The 16,583-nt window shown below is 42.2% G+C and overlaps 2 protein-coding genes across 6 annotated transcripts in view; both read left to right on the top strand.

Annotated features, from left to right (window-relative positions):
• Positions 1-5,813, top strand: part of LOC121568314 (inactive tyrosine-protein kinase 7-like) — a 253,432-nt gene extending 247,619 nt beyond the window's left edge. The window contains exon 20 of the mRNA XM_041878871.2: positions 5,030-5,813. Coding sequence (XP_041734805.1) covers positions 5,030-5,190 — 161 coding nt within the window. The 3' untranslated portion in view covers positions 5,191-5,813. The remainder of the gene's footprint in view (positions 1-5,029) is intronic.
• Positions 5,814-11,119: 5,306 nt separating this feature from the next.
• LOC121568324 (serum response factor) overlaps positions 11,120-16,583 on the top strand; it is a 66,716-nt gene continuing 61,252 nt past the window's right edge. For all 5 annotated transcript variants that reach the window (XM_041878887.2, XM_045222979.1, XM_045222948.1 and 2 more), the window contains exon 1: positions 11,120-12,215. In XM_041878887.2, coding sequence (XP_041734821.2) covers positions 11,505-12,215 — 711 coding nt within the window. In that variant the 5' untranslated portion in view covers positions 11,120-11,504. The remainder of the gene's footprint in view (positions 12,216-16,583) is intronic.

Below are 16,583 nucleotides of genomic sequence, written 5' to 3'. Positions count from 1 at the left end.
ACTACTTTAATGATTTTTTTCATTGCCAAGATTAGCAAACTTAGGCATGACATGCCAGCAACAAACGCTGACACTACACATCCAAGTATATCTGACCAAATTATGAAAGACAAAAATTGTAATTTCGAATTCCGTAAAGTGAGTGTGGAAGAGGTGAACAAATTATTTTTCTCTATCAACAATGACAAGATACCAGGATCTGACAATTTAAGCCTACTAGAAAGTGTGTGGGCCTGGAGGGAAGCAAAAGTCATTATGCTACCTAAGAATAGTAAAGCCCCCTTTACTGGCTCAAATAGCCGACCAATCAGCCTGTTACCAACCCTTAGGAAAGTTTTGGGAAAAAATGGTGTTTGACCAGATACAATGCTATTTTACAGTAAGAAATTGACAACAGACTTTCAGCACGCTTATAGGGAAGGACATTCAACAAGCACAGTACTTACACAAGTGACTGATTGGCTGAGAGAAATTGATGATTAAAAGATCGTGGGGGCTGTTTTGCTAGACTTCAATGCAGCTTTTGACATTATCGATCATAGTCTGCTGCTGGAAAAACGTATGTGTTATGGCTTTACACCCCCTGCTATATTGTGTCTAACAGAACACAGAGGGTGTTCTTTAATGGAAGCCTCTCCAACAAAATCCAGGTAGAATCAGGAATTCCCCAGGGCAGCTGTCTAGGCCCCTTACTTTTTTCAATCTTTACTAACGACATGCTTTGAGTAAAGCCAGTGTGTCTATGTATGCGGATGACTCAACACTATACACGTCAGCTACTACAGCGACTGAAATGACTGCAACACTTAACAAAGAGCTGCAGTTAGTTTCAGAATGGGTGGCAAGGAATAAGTTAGTCCTACATTTTTCTAAAACTAAAAGCATTGTATATGGGACAAATCATTCACTAAACCCTAAACCTCAACTAAATCTTGTAATAAATAATGTGGAAATTGAGCAAGTTGAGGTGACTAAACTGCTTGGAGTAACCCTGGATTGTAAACTGTCATGGTCAAAACATATTGATACAACAGTAGCTAAGATGGGGAGAAGTCTGTCCATAATAAAGCGTTGCTCTACCTTCTTAACAGCACTATCAACAAGGCAGGTCCTACAGGCTCTAGTTTTGTCGCACCTGGCTTACTGTTCAGTCGTGTGGTCAGGTGCCACAAAGATGGACTCAGGAAAATTGCAATTGGCTCAGAACAGGGCAGCACGGCTGGCCCTTGGATGTACACAGAGAGCAAACATTAATAATATGCATGTCAATCTCTCCTGGCTCAAAGTGGAGGAGAGATTGACTTCATCACTACTTGTATTTGTGAGAGGTATTGACATGTTGAAAGCACCGAACTGTCTGTTTAAACGACTAGCACAGCTCAGACACCCATGCATACCCCACAAGACATGCCAGCAGAGGTCTCTTCACAGTCCCCAAGTCCAGAACAGACTATGGGAGGTGCATAGTACTACATAGAGCCATGACTACATGGAACTCTACTCCACATCAGGTAACTGATGTAAGCAGTAGAATCAGATTTTAAAAAACAAATAGAAATACACCTTATGGAACAGCGGGGACTGTGAAGCAACACAAACATAGGCGCAGACACATGCATACACACACATGATAACATACGCGCTATACACACACGTACAGTGCCTTGCAAAAGTATTCATCCCCCTTGGTGTTTTTCCTATTTTGTTGCATTACAACCTGTAATTTAAATGGATTTTTATTTGGATTTCATGTAATGGACATACACAAAATAGTCAAAATTGGTGAAGTGAAATGAAAACAATAACTTGTTTCAAAAAATTCTACAAAATAAATAACGGAAAAGTGGTGCGTGCATATGTATTCACCCCCTTTGCTATGAAGCCCCTAAATAAGATCTGGTGCAACCAATTACCTTCAGAAGTCACATAATTAGTTAAATAAAGTCCACCTGTGTGCAATCTAAGTGTCACATGACATGTCACATGATTTCAGTATAAATACACCTGTTCTGAATGGCCCCAGAGTCTGCAACACCACTAAACAAGGGGCACCACCAAGCAAGCGGCACCATGAAGACGAAGGAGCTCTCCAAACAGGTCAGGGACAAAGTTGTGGAGAAGTACAGATCAGGGTTGGGTTCTAAAAAATATCAGAAACTTAGAACATCCCACGGAGCACCATTAAATCCATTATAAAAAATTGAAAGAATATGGCACCACAACAAACCTGCCAAGAGATGACCGCCCACCAAAACTCACGGACCAGTTAAGGAGGGCATTAATCAGAGAGGCAACAAAGAGACCAAAGATAATCCTGAAGGAGCTGCAAAGCTCCACAGCGGAGATTGGAGTATCTGTCAATAGGACCACTTTAAGACGTGCACTCCACAGAGCTGGGCTTTACGGAAGAGTGGCCAGAAAAAAGCCATTGCTTAAAGAAATAAATAAGCAAACACATTTGGTGTTTGCCAAAAGGCATGTGGGAGACTCCCCAAACATATGGAAGAAGGTACTCTGGTCAAATGAGACTAAAATTGAGCTTTTTGCCATCAAGGAAAACGCTATGTCTGGCACAAACCCAACACCTCTCATCACCCCAAGAACACCATCCCCACCCTGAAGCATGTTGGTGGCAGCATCATGCTGTGGGGATGTTTTTCATCGGCAGGGACTGGGAAACTGGTCAGAATGATGGATGGCGCTAAATACAGGGAAATTCTTGAGGGAAACCTGTTTCAGTCTTCCAGAGATTTGAGACTGGGACGAACGTTCACCTTCCAGCAGGACAATGGCCCTAAGCATACTGCTAAAGCAATACTCAAGTGGTTTAATGGGAAACATTTAAATGTCTTGGAATGGCCTAGTCAAAGCCCAGACCTCAATCCAATTGAGAATCTGTGGTATGACTTAAAGATTGCTGTACACCAGCGGAACCCATCCAACTTGAAGGAGCTGGAGCAGTTTTGCCTTGAAGAATGGGCAATAATCCCAGTGGCTAGATGTGCCAAGCTTATAGAGACATACCCCAAGAGACTTGCAGCTGTAATTGCTGTAAAATGTGGCTCTACAAAGTATTGACTTTGGGGGGTGAATAGTTATGCACGCTCAAGTTCAGTTTTTTGTCTTATTTCTTGTTTGTTTCACAAGAAAAAAAATATTTTGCATCTTCAAAGTGGTAGGTATGTTGTGTAAATCAAATGATACAAATCCCCCCAAAATCAGGTTGTAAGGCAAGAAAATAGGAAAAATGCCAAGGGGGGTGAATACTTTCACAGGTCACTGTATGGGTTTGAGGCAACATCCCTCCCTGCAGTCTATTTTGAACAGACCGTTATCAGACAAGCGCAGAAAATTATTTCAGATCAGATCAGACCAGATCCCTCCCATGTCCTTTACTCTGAGTATCACCTCAGACGCTATAGGGTCCCTCCTGCCCTCAGGCAGATGCTATAGGGTCCCTCCTCCCCTCAGACGCTATAGGGTCCCTCCTCCCCTCAGGCAGACGCTATAGGGTCCTTCCTCCCCTCAGACGGTATAGGGTCCCTCCTCCCCTCAGGCAGACGCTATAGGGTCCCTCCTCCCCTCAGGCAGACGCTATAGGGTCCCTCCTCCCCTCAGGCAGACGCTATAGGGTCCCTCCTCCCCTCAGGCAGACGCTATAGGGTCCCTCCTCCCCTCAGGCAGACGCTATAGGGTCCCTCCTCCCCTCAGGCAGACGCTATAGGGTCCCTCCTCCCCTCAGGCAGACGCTATAGGGTCCCTCCTCCCCTCAGGCAGACGCTATAGGGTCCCTCCTCCCCTCAGGCAGACGCTATAGGGTCCCTCCTCCCCACAGGCAGACGCTATAGGGTCCCTCCTCCCCTCAGACGGTATAGGGTCCCTCCTCCCCTCAGGCAGACGCTATAGGGTCCCTCCTCCCCACAGGCAGACGCTATAGGGTCCCTCCTCCCCACAGGCAGACGCTATAGGGTCCTTCCTCCTCTCTAAGTTGAACAGGTGTAAGCACTCCTTCATTCCCATGTCCATCAAATACCTAAACGGCAATAAGTAAAGCTGAGCTGTATTAGTACGCCACTGACAGAATAAGGGAATAAGCACAGTATTATTTATGTGGCTATATGAGAAGTGTATGATGATAAGGGTAACGTGCAATGTATGTGTTATGTTGACTGTGTAATGTAGTGTCTATGTTGTATACAGTAGTACTGTGTGTCTAAGACAATTTTCCCCTTGGGACATTAAAGTTAATCCTATCCTATCCTATTATGGTATGTGAAATTTCAAGAATGTTGTATGTTTTAAAAGCCAGGATGTCATACTAATTTGGCCTTTTCATCTAGTATGAATTCGCTCCACACTATTGAGTAAGAGAATCATCTTTCCAGACCGACGTGCGTTTAACAACAGCCTATAATCAGATATGGTGATGAGCTGTACCAAAAGGAAACAACGCAATTGTGCATTAGATTACGCATTCTCAGTATGGATGAGCCTAGAATGTTGATATTTTACATATGTAAAATATCAATATACTGTAGTGTACTTATGTTTTTACTAAACAGTACATTCTAAATAGTATGTAGTACAATTAGTGCACAGTATACAGTTTTAGTAAGTAGTAGGCAAGACAGATTTCGGACACGGCCACTCTCCTATTCTTGGGGTAACTTCAAGCTATTCTCGAGTGACAATCGCAGAACTGTGATGAATAATTTGTATGGTTCTGTTAAGAGAACAACTTGTATTTGCTTGACATTGTATTGAGATACACTGTACTGTAGGTCACCTTGACAACGTGTCTGCTAAGTGGCACATACAGTATGATCATGTTATTATCAAGCTGAGGGCAGGCTGTCTGCCCAATCATTCTTATGAAATCCCTACCAGAACCAGCTTTACTCCATTCTTTTGATGATTTGACTCATTGCTCTATAAGAATGGAGTGAATGAGTCAAATCACATTGACCTGTACATTCTGTCTCCCAAGTCTAACCTCCCCTGTCTCTCTGCTCCACTCTTCTCTCCTCAGGTCTTCAGGCAGGCAATATTAAGCTGCCCATGCCCTACGGCTGCCCCTCCAAAGTCTACAAGCTCATGTGCCGCTGCTGGGCCCCCAGTCTCAAAGAGCGCCCCTCCTTCAGCGAGGTCGTCAACGCCCTGGAGGAGCTGCCCTCAGACAGCAAAGTCTGAGAGGAGGAAAACTGACCCCACCCCACCTCCAGGGGTGACATCTGCCCCCCACCCCCTCCCAAATGAACACAGAAATGCTGGATTCTGAGTCACACACATTTCAGGGACGAGGGGGGTGGCGAGGAGTTATTATTTCTAAGGACGTGTGGATAAGAAGAAGAAGATAATACTTTTTTATACCCTTGCATGTGTGTAGATGGTTTCATGTGAGGAGGAGTGCCAGGAGTTTACATTTGCCTTAATTGCAGCATGGAAGGCATGCCCACTGACACTGTCCCTCTTGGCTCATGTGGTTTTACTGTACCCATGCCTGGCATGGGTCTCTCAGGGGGTGTCCCAGATATGCTCTCCCTCTCCTCTATGACCCTGCAGCACAGGAACCATAAGTACTACAGTGCCTCTACTTGCCTACCTGGACCTCAATCTACCAACCCTTAAATCCCCACAACTAATCCAGGAGGAGAATTTAAGATATTTTTGTCCAGCAGGGGGCACTTTGTGTATGTGTCGCACTGGACTCACCACCTGAATGCTGTATGTACAGTACCATGAAAACGTATGTGCCCCCTTTATAATTTTCTCTACTTTTACATATATATATATATATATTTATTTATTATATATTTTTTTGGGGGGTGTACTTTTACCCCTTTTCCTCCCCAATTGGTAGTTACAGTCTTCTCACATCGCTGCAACTCCCGTACGGACTCAGGAGAGGCGAAGGTCGAGAGCCATGCGTCCTCCGAAACACGACCCTGCCAAGCCGCACTGCTTCTTGACACACTGCTCGCTTAACCCGGCCGGCCAAACCCTCCCCTAACCCGGACAACGCTGGGCCAATTGTGCTCCGCCTCATGGGTCTCCCGGTCACGGCCGGCTGTGACACAGCCTGGGATCGAACCCGGGTCTGTAGTGATGCCTCAAGCACTGCGATGCACTGCGCCACTCGGGAGGCCCTACTTTTGCATATTTTTGATACTGAACATTATCAGATCTTCAACCAAAACCTAATATTAGAGAAAGAGAACCTGACTGAACAAATAACACAACAATGACATACTTATTTCATTTATTTCATAAACAAAGTTATGCAACACCCAGTGCCACTGTGTGAAAAAGTAATTTCCCCATTACACTCAATAACTGGTTGTGCCACCTTTAGCTGCAATGACTCCAACCAAACGCTTCATGTAGTTGTTGATCTGTCTGTCAAGTCACTGTGGAGGAATTCCACGCAGAACTGCTGTAACTCAGCGACATTTGTGGGTTTTCAAGCATGAACTGTATATATATTTGTTTGTACATTCAGGTTCCCTTTATCTAATATTTAGTTTTGGTTGAAGATCTGATAACATTCAGTATCAAAAATATACAAAAATAGAGAAAATCAGAAAGGGGGCAAATGCTTTTTCACGGCACTGTAGTTTGTTTCGGACTTGGAATTTGCAGCGTCTAATGTGTGCCACTGATGCTGTTGTCTGAACTGTTGTTCTGATATCTGTTGAAGAGGCAAAGATCAGGGTAGAAGCACAAATGGACAAGGTTTCGCATGAAGGTTTATACAGTTGAAGTCGGAAGTTTACATACACTTAGTCATTAAAACTCATTTTTCAACCACTCCACAAATTTCTTGTTAACAAACTATAGTTTATTTTCAAGTCAGTTAGGACATCTACTTTGTGCATGACACAAGTAATTTTTCCAACAATTGTTTACAGACAGATTATTTCACTTATAATTCACTGTATCACAATTCCAGTGGGTCAGAAGTTTACATACACTAAGTTGACTGTGCCTTTAAACAGCTTGGAAAATTCCAGAAAATTAAGTCATGGCTTTAGAAGCTTCTGATAGGCTAATTGACATAATTTGAGTCAATTGGAGGTGTACCTGTGGATGTATGTCAAGACCTACCTTCAAACTCAGTGCCTCTTTGCTTGACATCATGGGAAAACTTGTAAGTCGCTCTGGATAAGAGCATCTGCTAAATGACGGAAATCTAAATGTAAAATCAAAATCAAAAGAAATCAGCCAAGACCTCAGAAAAAAATTGTATACCTCCACAAGTCTGGATCATCCTTGGGAGCAATTTCCAAACGCCTGAAGGTAACACGTTCATCTGTACAAACAATAGTACGCAAGTATAAACACCATGGGACCACGCAGCCATCATACCGCTCAGGAAGGAGACGCGTTCTGTCTCCTAGAGATGAACGTACTTTGGTGCGAAAAGTGCAAATCAATCCCAGAACAACAGCAAAGGACCTTGTGAAGATGCTGGAGGAAACAGGTACAAAAGTATCTACAGTAAAACGAGTCCTATATTTACACTATATCGACATAACCTGAAAGGCCGCTCAGCAAGGAAGAAGCCACCGCTCCAAAACCGCCATAAAAAAGCCACACTACGGTTTGCAACTGCACATGGGGACAAAGATCGTACTTTTTGGAGAAATGTCCTCTGGTCTGATGAAACAAAAATAGAACTGTTTGGCCATAATGACCATCGTTATGTTTGGAGGAAAAAGGGGGTGCTTGCAAGCCAAAGAACACCATCCCAACCGTGACGCACAGGGGTGGCAGCATCATGCTGTAGCGGTGCTTTGCTGCAGGAGGGACTGGTGCACTTCACAAAATAGATGGCATCATGAGGTAGGAAAATTATGTGGATATATTGAAGCAACATCTCAAGACATCAGTCAGGAAGTTAAAGCTTGGTCGCAAATGGGTCTTCCAAATGGACAATGACCCCAAGCATACGTCCAAAGTTGTGGCAAAATGGCTTAAGGACAACAAAGTCAATGGTATTGGAGTGGCCATCACAAAGCCCTGACCTCAATCCTATAGAAAATGTGTGGGCAGAACTGAAAAACTGTGTGTGAGCAAAGAGGCCTACAAACCTGACTCAGTTACACCAGCTCTGTCAGGAGGAATGGGCCAAAATTCACCAAACGTATTGTGGAAAGCTTGTGGAAGGCTACCCGAAACGTTTGACCCAAGTTAAACAATTTAAAGGCAATGCTACCAAATACTAATTGAGTGTATGTAAACTTCTGACCCACTGGGAATGTGATGAAAGAAATAAAAGCTGAAATAAATAATTATCTCTACAATTATTCGGACAGTTCACATTCTTAAAATAAAGTGGTGATCCTAACTGACCTAAGACAGGGAATTTTTACTAGGGTTAAATGTCAGGAATTGTGAAAAACTGAGTTTAAATGTATTTGGCTAAGGTGTATGTAAACTTCTGACTTCAACTGTAATATTAAAGTTTTAACTTTATTTTATAGTCAGTTACATATTGTGTCTGGGGAACTCAGTGGATTAACTTGTCTGTGTGAAATATGAACTTCACATGAACAAAAGTCCTATCAAATTTATAGCCAAGGAATATTTAGAGTGAGTGAGAGTTTTGTTTGTGTGCACTTTTTAATCTCTTCTGAGCATGCCATTTGAACTCTGAGGTGCTCAATGGTGACCATCATTGATGGAATTTACCATATAATAGACCACATATTACATGTATTACCATGCTATCTTCAGAGGTCCAATCACAATTCCCCTTCCTTTCTATCTGGTCCAATGATTTTGTGCAATGTTGCGACGTGGACCATTCCACCAGGCGATGTGTACATAATGTAGAATCCATGCACTAACTTCACTTAAAAATATCCCTTTTTATTACTATCATATTGTGAAGGATGTACTTACGGGAACCTGTTTATTTATTATGAAGGTCCTGTCTTTTTTAACAGTCTTTTTTCATAAAAAGGTACTTTGATCACTTAATGCAGTTGCATATGTATTCAGTATCTTATGATTCATCTCAGTAATGCAGTCAGTATGGTAATACATGTGTTGTTACAAAGAAGAAAGATGGATGAGAGAGTCTGACTACAAGTCACCAATGCTCTTCAAGGGACTCTTAAGTGCCTGGTAAATGAAGAATTATTAGCTGTTTTCGCTCCTTCCCTTTTCACAATGTCTAATCAAAATGCAATGGCCTATTTTGTTTGTAAAGACCTTGCTTTTTTATATGGTTTTTAGTGCAAAGTTGTTTTTAGTTTTTTATGAACGCTAGATGCTCACACTTAGGCTGTTTTTGAATCCGCTTCAGCTAATGGCCACAGTAACCACAATGTATACAAGCTGCTATCAATAAAGTTTCACGTGTTTTTAAACAAGGTGTCTCGTCTTTCTAATTGCTGTGTTACATAGAACTCACTCTGATTGGCCCCATACACACTCACGTTGTAAAACTGATGTACAACACATTTTGCATGTACCCTCTTAGAATAAAAGGTGCAATCTAGAACTTAAAAGGGTTATTTGGTTGTACCCATAGGAGAACCCTTTGAAGAACCCTTTTTTGTTCCAGGTAGAACCCTTTTGGGTTTAATGTAGAACCCTTTCCACACAGGGTTCTACATGGAACCCAAAAGGGTTATTCTACCTGGAACCAAAAAGGGTTATCCTATGGGGACAGCCAAATAACTATTTTGGAACCCTTTTCTCTAATAGTGGATGGTTGTGATAAATTGGAGCGTTTTTCTGTACAAAAATAATTACACTAGTGTTGTGGAGACGCCACACAATGGTTGTGTACACATTTTGTGCAGACTAACTCTCCACTGTATCACAAAAATATCAGTTGTGCCACAGCCATTGTGTCAAATGGGTTGTACATCAGTTGACCAACCTGAATTTATGTGTACAGGGCCATGTAGACTGGAGAGATTGGAGACACTGAAGAGCCAGCCGTGTAAGGAACTTTGTAGAAGTTAAAGAAAGATTGTTTGACAAATTCCCCTCTGAGGCTTTAGGGAGGTGGCATTGTAGGTCTGTACTTTGTGGGTCTATAAGAGCTGTGTTGTCTCTGATGTGTGTTTACATGAATGGAAGGTCACACAGGATCGAGGCTGGAGGCAACAGGATCTTGGGATGACACAGAACTTGACACAGAACTTCACATCCCAATTTTGTTGCTACCCCTTCCTAGAAGGACAAAGCTTTAAAAAACATGTAATGAGAGCCTAAGCAGTGTATGGTTCAGGCTGTAAATGTGCATCCTCCTCAACAACCAAACATTTTTGGGGGGGGAACTGATATGGGGTGAGCTAGTTGGACTCATACTTACAAATACTTTCCCCATGGAGTATCTGCATAGGTATAGAGGATATTTAGGTGTAATACTGTGATCCTACTGTGCTCCCAATATTCTGTTGCCTGTGATAGGTAGGCCTACAGCTTATCAATAATGATGACATTGACCCTTGATTGGCCTGATTTTTTCTACAATGATCTACTGGGCTTGTTGTCCATGGCCCTTGATTGAAGGTGATTTATGTAAGGATGAGTGTTAATTCCCTCTAATATGTAAAGTTATAACCTTTTATTACTAAGCGTTTAACAACATCCAATATCACTCAGTCTAACAAGATTATACCAAAATGATTTAGGCTATTAACATCAGATAAAGTTTTTATCAACATTTTCAAATTCAATCTGCTTTTGAATTATTTTCTAAATGTGATATTTTAGATAGTACCACCATTTATTCAGCTAAGATAAATGTAGTAAATTTCTTAGACCCACTATCCTGTTCTTATGTAGAACACGTTTATTATCGTCAATAACACGTTTATTATACTATTATTATACCCCTTAATTTACTGTCTTGATACAAATTAAATACTATGCTGCTTTGAGGGCATGCATGTTTTGTTATTTCAATATCTCATTGCCTGACGTCGTGTACAGCGCAACCATTTTGGTATTTATTCTAATAAACATGCTGTATTGACCAATGGTAGCTCTACTCAGATCCTCATCCGCCAATCCGTAGACGGCGCTGTGACTCGCCAAATAAGGAGAGACAACTCCATAAAAGGAAACATTGTATCTCTTTATAAGGAGGAAAGTAGTTCTTGGGTTGTAATATTAGTCCACTCTCTGATACGTTATTTCAAAAGGCATCATGTTTGTGTGCAAATGCACAGCTAAAAGACTGATATTCGATTAAATATTTGCAGCGTGTGTGAATTGAAGGCGGATACCGACGACATTTTAAGCGTTTACAGTGTGAACTACATGACATGGCGGAGTAATAACGAATGGGCTCTTCGCTTTTTCCTTTTTGAGAAATTGCTCTGAGTTTTGGAAATAGAGGAGGTTGAGCCAAACTGAACCGGGTTGAAGAGTTCTAGGGGCAGCATCACTTTTGAAAGTTTGCGTTGGTGGTTTCAAACAGACGCCAATTTTGCAGTATCCGCAGTTTCGCTGTTTGTTTACCTTTTTGGTGGTTGGGTTGCATGAGCTGTGTTGTAATTTTACTAACACGCGCTCCAGCAGTCGGCTGGCGAATTCAGAAACCGGGTCCTCTAAATAGAATGTTACCAAGCCAGGCTGGATCAGCACCATCTGGAAACGGGTCAGCGTCTGTCAGGGGTAACACAGGTCACGGTTCTGGGGTAATTGGGAGTGGGATTCGCCCAGTGTTGGTCAGAGCAGTGCAAACGACAACTGGGGTCAGAGACAGCACCGGTGCGGTTGGGATGTTGGGGGGCAATGGTCCAGAAGTGGGTCCAAGAGGTGGGGCAAGACCAGTGAGCGGGACGGGACTGACGACTCTACAGACCGCCGGCCAGGGAGGCATCGGAAGTCTGAACACGGGAGTTGGGGTTCACGGAGGCAGCCGGTACGACCCGGACAAAAAGTGTGCGCCGATGGGGTGCAGTGGGTCAGACGCTGATTCGGACTCGGGGGATGATGACGACACGATGGGTTCAATCAGGGACAACAGAAGAGGTGTAAAGCGGGAGAGACTGGAGATGGAGGCTGCGGTGACAGGGCAGGGGACCGGGGTACCACCGGGGGCTTACGGTGTAGTCCCTGGAGGTGTTGCTGGCGCAAAGCCAGGGAAGAAGACACGTGGACGCGTGAAGATAAAAATGGAATTTATCGACAACAAGTTGAGGCGATACACAACTTTTAGCAAGAGGAAGACTGGCATAATGAAGAAGGTGAGTAATCACAGTGAAGATTCCAGCTGTTGCATCTCTCATCACACGTGACACTCAGGTGTGATGGGACACAGTAGCCTAGTGTGTCCACTCCAAAGTGTCACTTGGTCATGCATGATGTTGCATAGTCTATATACAGCCTGAAACTAATGCCTGCAAAATCGTGTAAATAATCCTTACAAGCCAGAATGTTGAATACAATTACATTTGCACTTACTCTACCGGGTGTCTGTGTGGTTTGTCCTTCGGCTGCTCGAAATTTGACCAAAAATCCACAAGAAAGTAGGCTATTGTTTACCCGACTTTTTGGAAAGCCAAGGTAAAATGTGGTTTATATTGGATATTAGGTTCTCTCGAATAGCTTTTGAACCAAGCATTCCATGACAATGAATCAGGTTGGATGGAGAACAATTGATGTATTTTTTTAGTGTGACTTTTGTATTTATTTTGTATTAGGATTTCAATGTTAAAACAATTAAAGTGTGGATTGTTCTTCATCCTCCCCTGATTCAGAATATAAAATGTTCATTGTCATGGCATGCTTGGTTCAAAGCTATTGATGAGAGAACCGATTTATCCAATATAAAACTAATTTTATCTTGGTGCTGAACTGAACCATTTACCTACAGGCTCTCTAGAAAGTCTGGTAAACAATACTTTCCTGTGGATATTTTGTCTCAAATTTCGAGCAGCTGACAGACAAACCGCACAGTCAACCTGTAGAGTAAGTTTAAATGCAATTTTATGGCTGGAGCGGAATTGGTGGAATGGTATCAAATACATCAAACACATTGTTTCCATTTGTTTAATGCCATTCTATTCGCTCTTTTCCAGACATTATTATGAGCCGTCCTCCCCTCAGCAGCCTCTACTGATTTACACGATTTTGCAGGCATTAGTTTCAGGCTGTATATACTAAGCTTGGGCGGTATCCAGATTGTCATGCCAACCTTGTGCCATCCTGGGATATTCGGTAATACAGGCACTGAACACAAGGGACGCTATTTTCAATCCGAAGATTGGCAACGCTAACAAGTACATGTAAAATCCCCTGACATAAACTGTTTGCAGGACAGTCATCCCAGCACATAAAGTTATACAAGCAACTCGAAAATGCTACTGACAGTTTGCTGCACACACAAAACAAATGTTAGACTGCAAGTCTCTTGATCCGGGGGAATTCTCTGCTGTACCAAGAAGAGCTTGATTGCAAGAAGCTAACCACTTAGCTAGCTAGATTACTAAATTAGCCAACCAAATGCACACCAAACTATAGAGCATTTAGCACATTTTAGACAATTAACCTAATAGTTATAAGATTAGGGACGTCAAACGTTCAGCTTGATGCACAGACCCTATGGACGCTCTAGTTTAGAGTGACTGGTTAAATTGGGTTTAGGAGCATTTTTTAAAATCTCAGTGAGAGAAATGTGATTATTGAAACAATCAGCGTTTGTTTCATTTACTATCATCCTAAATTAAGATATATATATAGTTATTTTGCCATATATAATTAATGCCTTCAGAAAGTATTCATACCACTTGACTTATTCCACATTTTGTGGTGTTACAGCCTGAATTTAAAATTGAATAAATTGTGGAGTTTTCTCACCCATCTACACACAATACCCCATAGTGACAAAGTAAAAACATGTTTTTATAAATGTTTGCACATTTATTGAGAATGAAATACAGAAATATCTAATTGACATAAGTATTCACATCCCTTTGCTATGACACTCCAAATTGAGCTCAGGCGCATCCAGAGTCCTTTGATCATCCTTGAGATGTCACTACAACTTGATTAGAGTCCACCTGTGGCCAATTCAATTGTTTGGACATGATTTAGAAAGAAACACTTGGCTATATAAGGTCTCACAGTTGGCAGTGCATGTCAGAGCAGAAACTATACCATGAAGTCCAAGGAACTGTCCGTAGATCTCTGAGATAGATAGAATTGTGATGAGGCATATAATAATAATAATAATAATATGCCATTTAGCAGACGCTTTTATCCAAAGCGACTTACAGTCGTGCGTGCATACATTTTTGTGTATGGGTGGTCCCGGGGATCGAACCCACTACCTTGGCGTTACAAGCGCCGTGCTCTACCAGCTGAGCTACAGAGGACCACATATATCTGGGGAAGGGTATAAAACAATTTCTGGAGTGTTGAAAGTTTCCAAGAGCACAGTGGTGGCCATCATTCGGAAATGTAAAAAAATATGGAACTACCCAGACTCTGCCTAGAGCTGGCCTTCCAACTAAACTGAGCAACCGGGCAAGAAGGACCTTGGTCAGGGAGGTGACCAATGACCACTCTGACAGAACTACAGAGTTCCTTGGCTGAGATGGGGAGAACCTGCCAGAAGGACAAGAGTCTATACAGCACTTCACCAATCTGGGCTTTATAGGAGAATGGCCAGACGAAAGACACTCCTGAGAAAAAGGCACATGGCCGCCCGTCTGGAGTTTGCAAAAAGGCACGTGAAAGACTCAGATCATAAGGCAAAAGATTCTGTAGTATGATGAGACAGATGTAACTCTTTGGCCTGAATGCAAAGCCAGGCACAGCTCCTCAACCTTCTAACACCATCCCTACCATGAAGCATGGTGGTGGCAGCATCATGCTATGGGGATGCTTTTCAGCGACAGGGACTGGGAGACTGGTAAAGATAGAGGGAACAATGAATGGAGCCAAATACAGGCAATTCCTTGATGAGAACCTGCTTCAGAGTGAAAACTACCTTTAGACTAGGGCGACGATTTACGTTCCAACAGGACAACGACCCCAAGCATACAGCCAAAGCAATGCTGGAATTGCTTCAGAACAAGAATGTGGAAGTCCTCAAGTGGCCTAGCCAAAGGCCAGACTTGAATTCCATTGAACATCTGTGGAAAGACTTGAAGATTGCTATTCATGCCGCTCCCCATCGAACTTAACAGAGCTTGAGAATCTGCAAGGAAGAATGTGAGAAAATCCCCAAATCCAGATGTGCAAAGCTGATACAGACATACCCAAGATGACTCAAAGCTTTAATCGCAGCCGAAGGTGCTTTTACAAAGTATTGACTCAGAGGTGTGAATACTTATGTAAATGAGAGATTTCTGTATTTAAATTTCTAAATACATGTGTTCACCTTGTCATTATGGGATATTGTGTGTAGATGGGTGAGGGGGAAAACATATATTTAATCCATTTAGAATTCAGGCTGTAACACAACAATGTGGAATAAGTCAAGAGGTATGAATACTTTCTGAAGGCACTGTATATTACAATACTTTCCATGATGTGGACTGTATGTGTACACAAGCGGATGTTTTGACCACATCGAATTGGGGGGAGTTACATATCCTTTTTACCTCAGATTGGTGATGTTAGTATAAATGTTTATAGTCAACATAATGACACGATCAATTGCTTAAAATTGATCAATATCTTTGGTTTTGTACTGTTGATTTGATCATACGTGCTGGGGGTCGCAGGACTGGATAATTCAGGGCGGTCTCTCTATAAAAGTCACTGGCCACACACCAAAACATAGTTGACAGTCAAACTATAACTGAAATAGCAGCCAACCATTGTCACTGTTAATATCCTATGGCGGGTCGTGATTCGTTCAAGTTGACTAACAGAACATATTTTTTGTTCCTTTTCCATGATGGCAGCCTCCCGAAATCAACATCCGCCATTCCAAAATATAGATGGAAGCCTTCTATACATTTTCAGCTAACCAACCATGTATAGGTTATTCCAAGTTCCATGTGGTCTTTGAATAGTGTTCGTTTAAACAACGCTACACCCCAAACGTTTGCCCCCCTGTACTATTGATTTCCACGCGATATCGATGGAAGTGATTCAACAAAAGTGTTGGGTTGCACTTACCGCATTGGCGACCCACTTGAATCAAAATGCAACACTTCAAAATGTAGCTTGCTGTCTTCTACAAATTGTCCACGAACCAGTGATGTACACATTATTCCTAGATTCCAGTGGTGTAAAGAACTTAAGTAAAAATACTTTAAAGTACTACTTAAGTAGTTTTTTTAGGTATCTGTACTTTACTTGACTATTTATATTTTGGACTACTTTTACTTCACTACATTCCTAAAGAAAATAATGTACTTTTTACTACATACATTTTCCCAGACACCCAAAAGTACTCGTTACATTTTCAATGCTTAGCAGGACAGGAAAATGGTCCAATTCACTCACTTATCAAGAGAACCTCCCTGGTCATCCCTACTGCCCCTGATCTGGAGGACTCACTAAGCACAAATGCTTCGTTTGTAAATTATGTTTGCGTGTTGTAGTGTGCCCCTGGCTATCCGTAAATAAAATAAAAAACAAGAAAATTGTGCTGTCCA

Source organism: Coregonus clupeaformis, chromosome 1, assembly GCF_020615455.1.
Source record: "Coregonus clupeaformis isolate EN_2021a chromosome 1, ASM2061545v1, whole genome shotgun sequence".
Lineage (NCBI taxonomy): Eukaryota > Metazoa > Chordata > Actinopteri > Salmoniformes > Salmonidae > Coregonus > Coregonus clupeaformis.
This window is presented reverse-complemented; position numbering and strand designations above follow the sequence as displayed.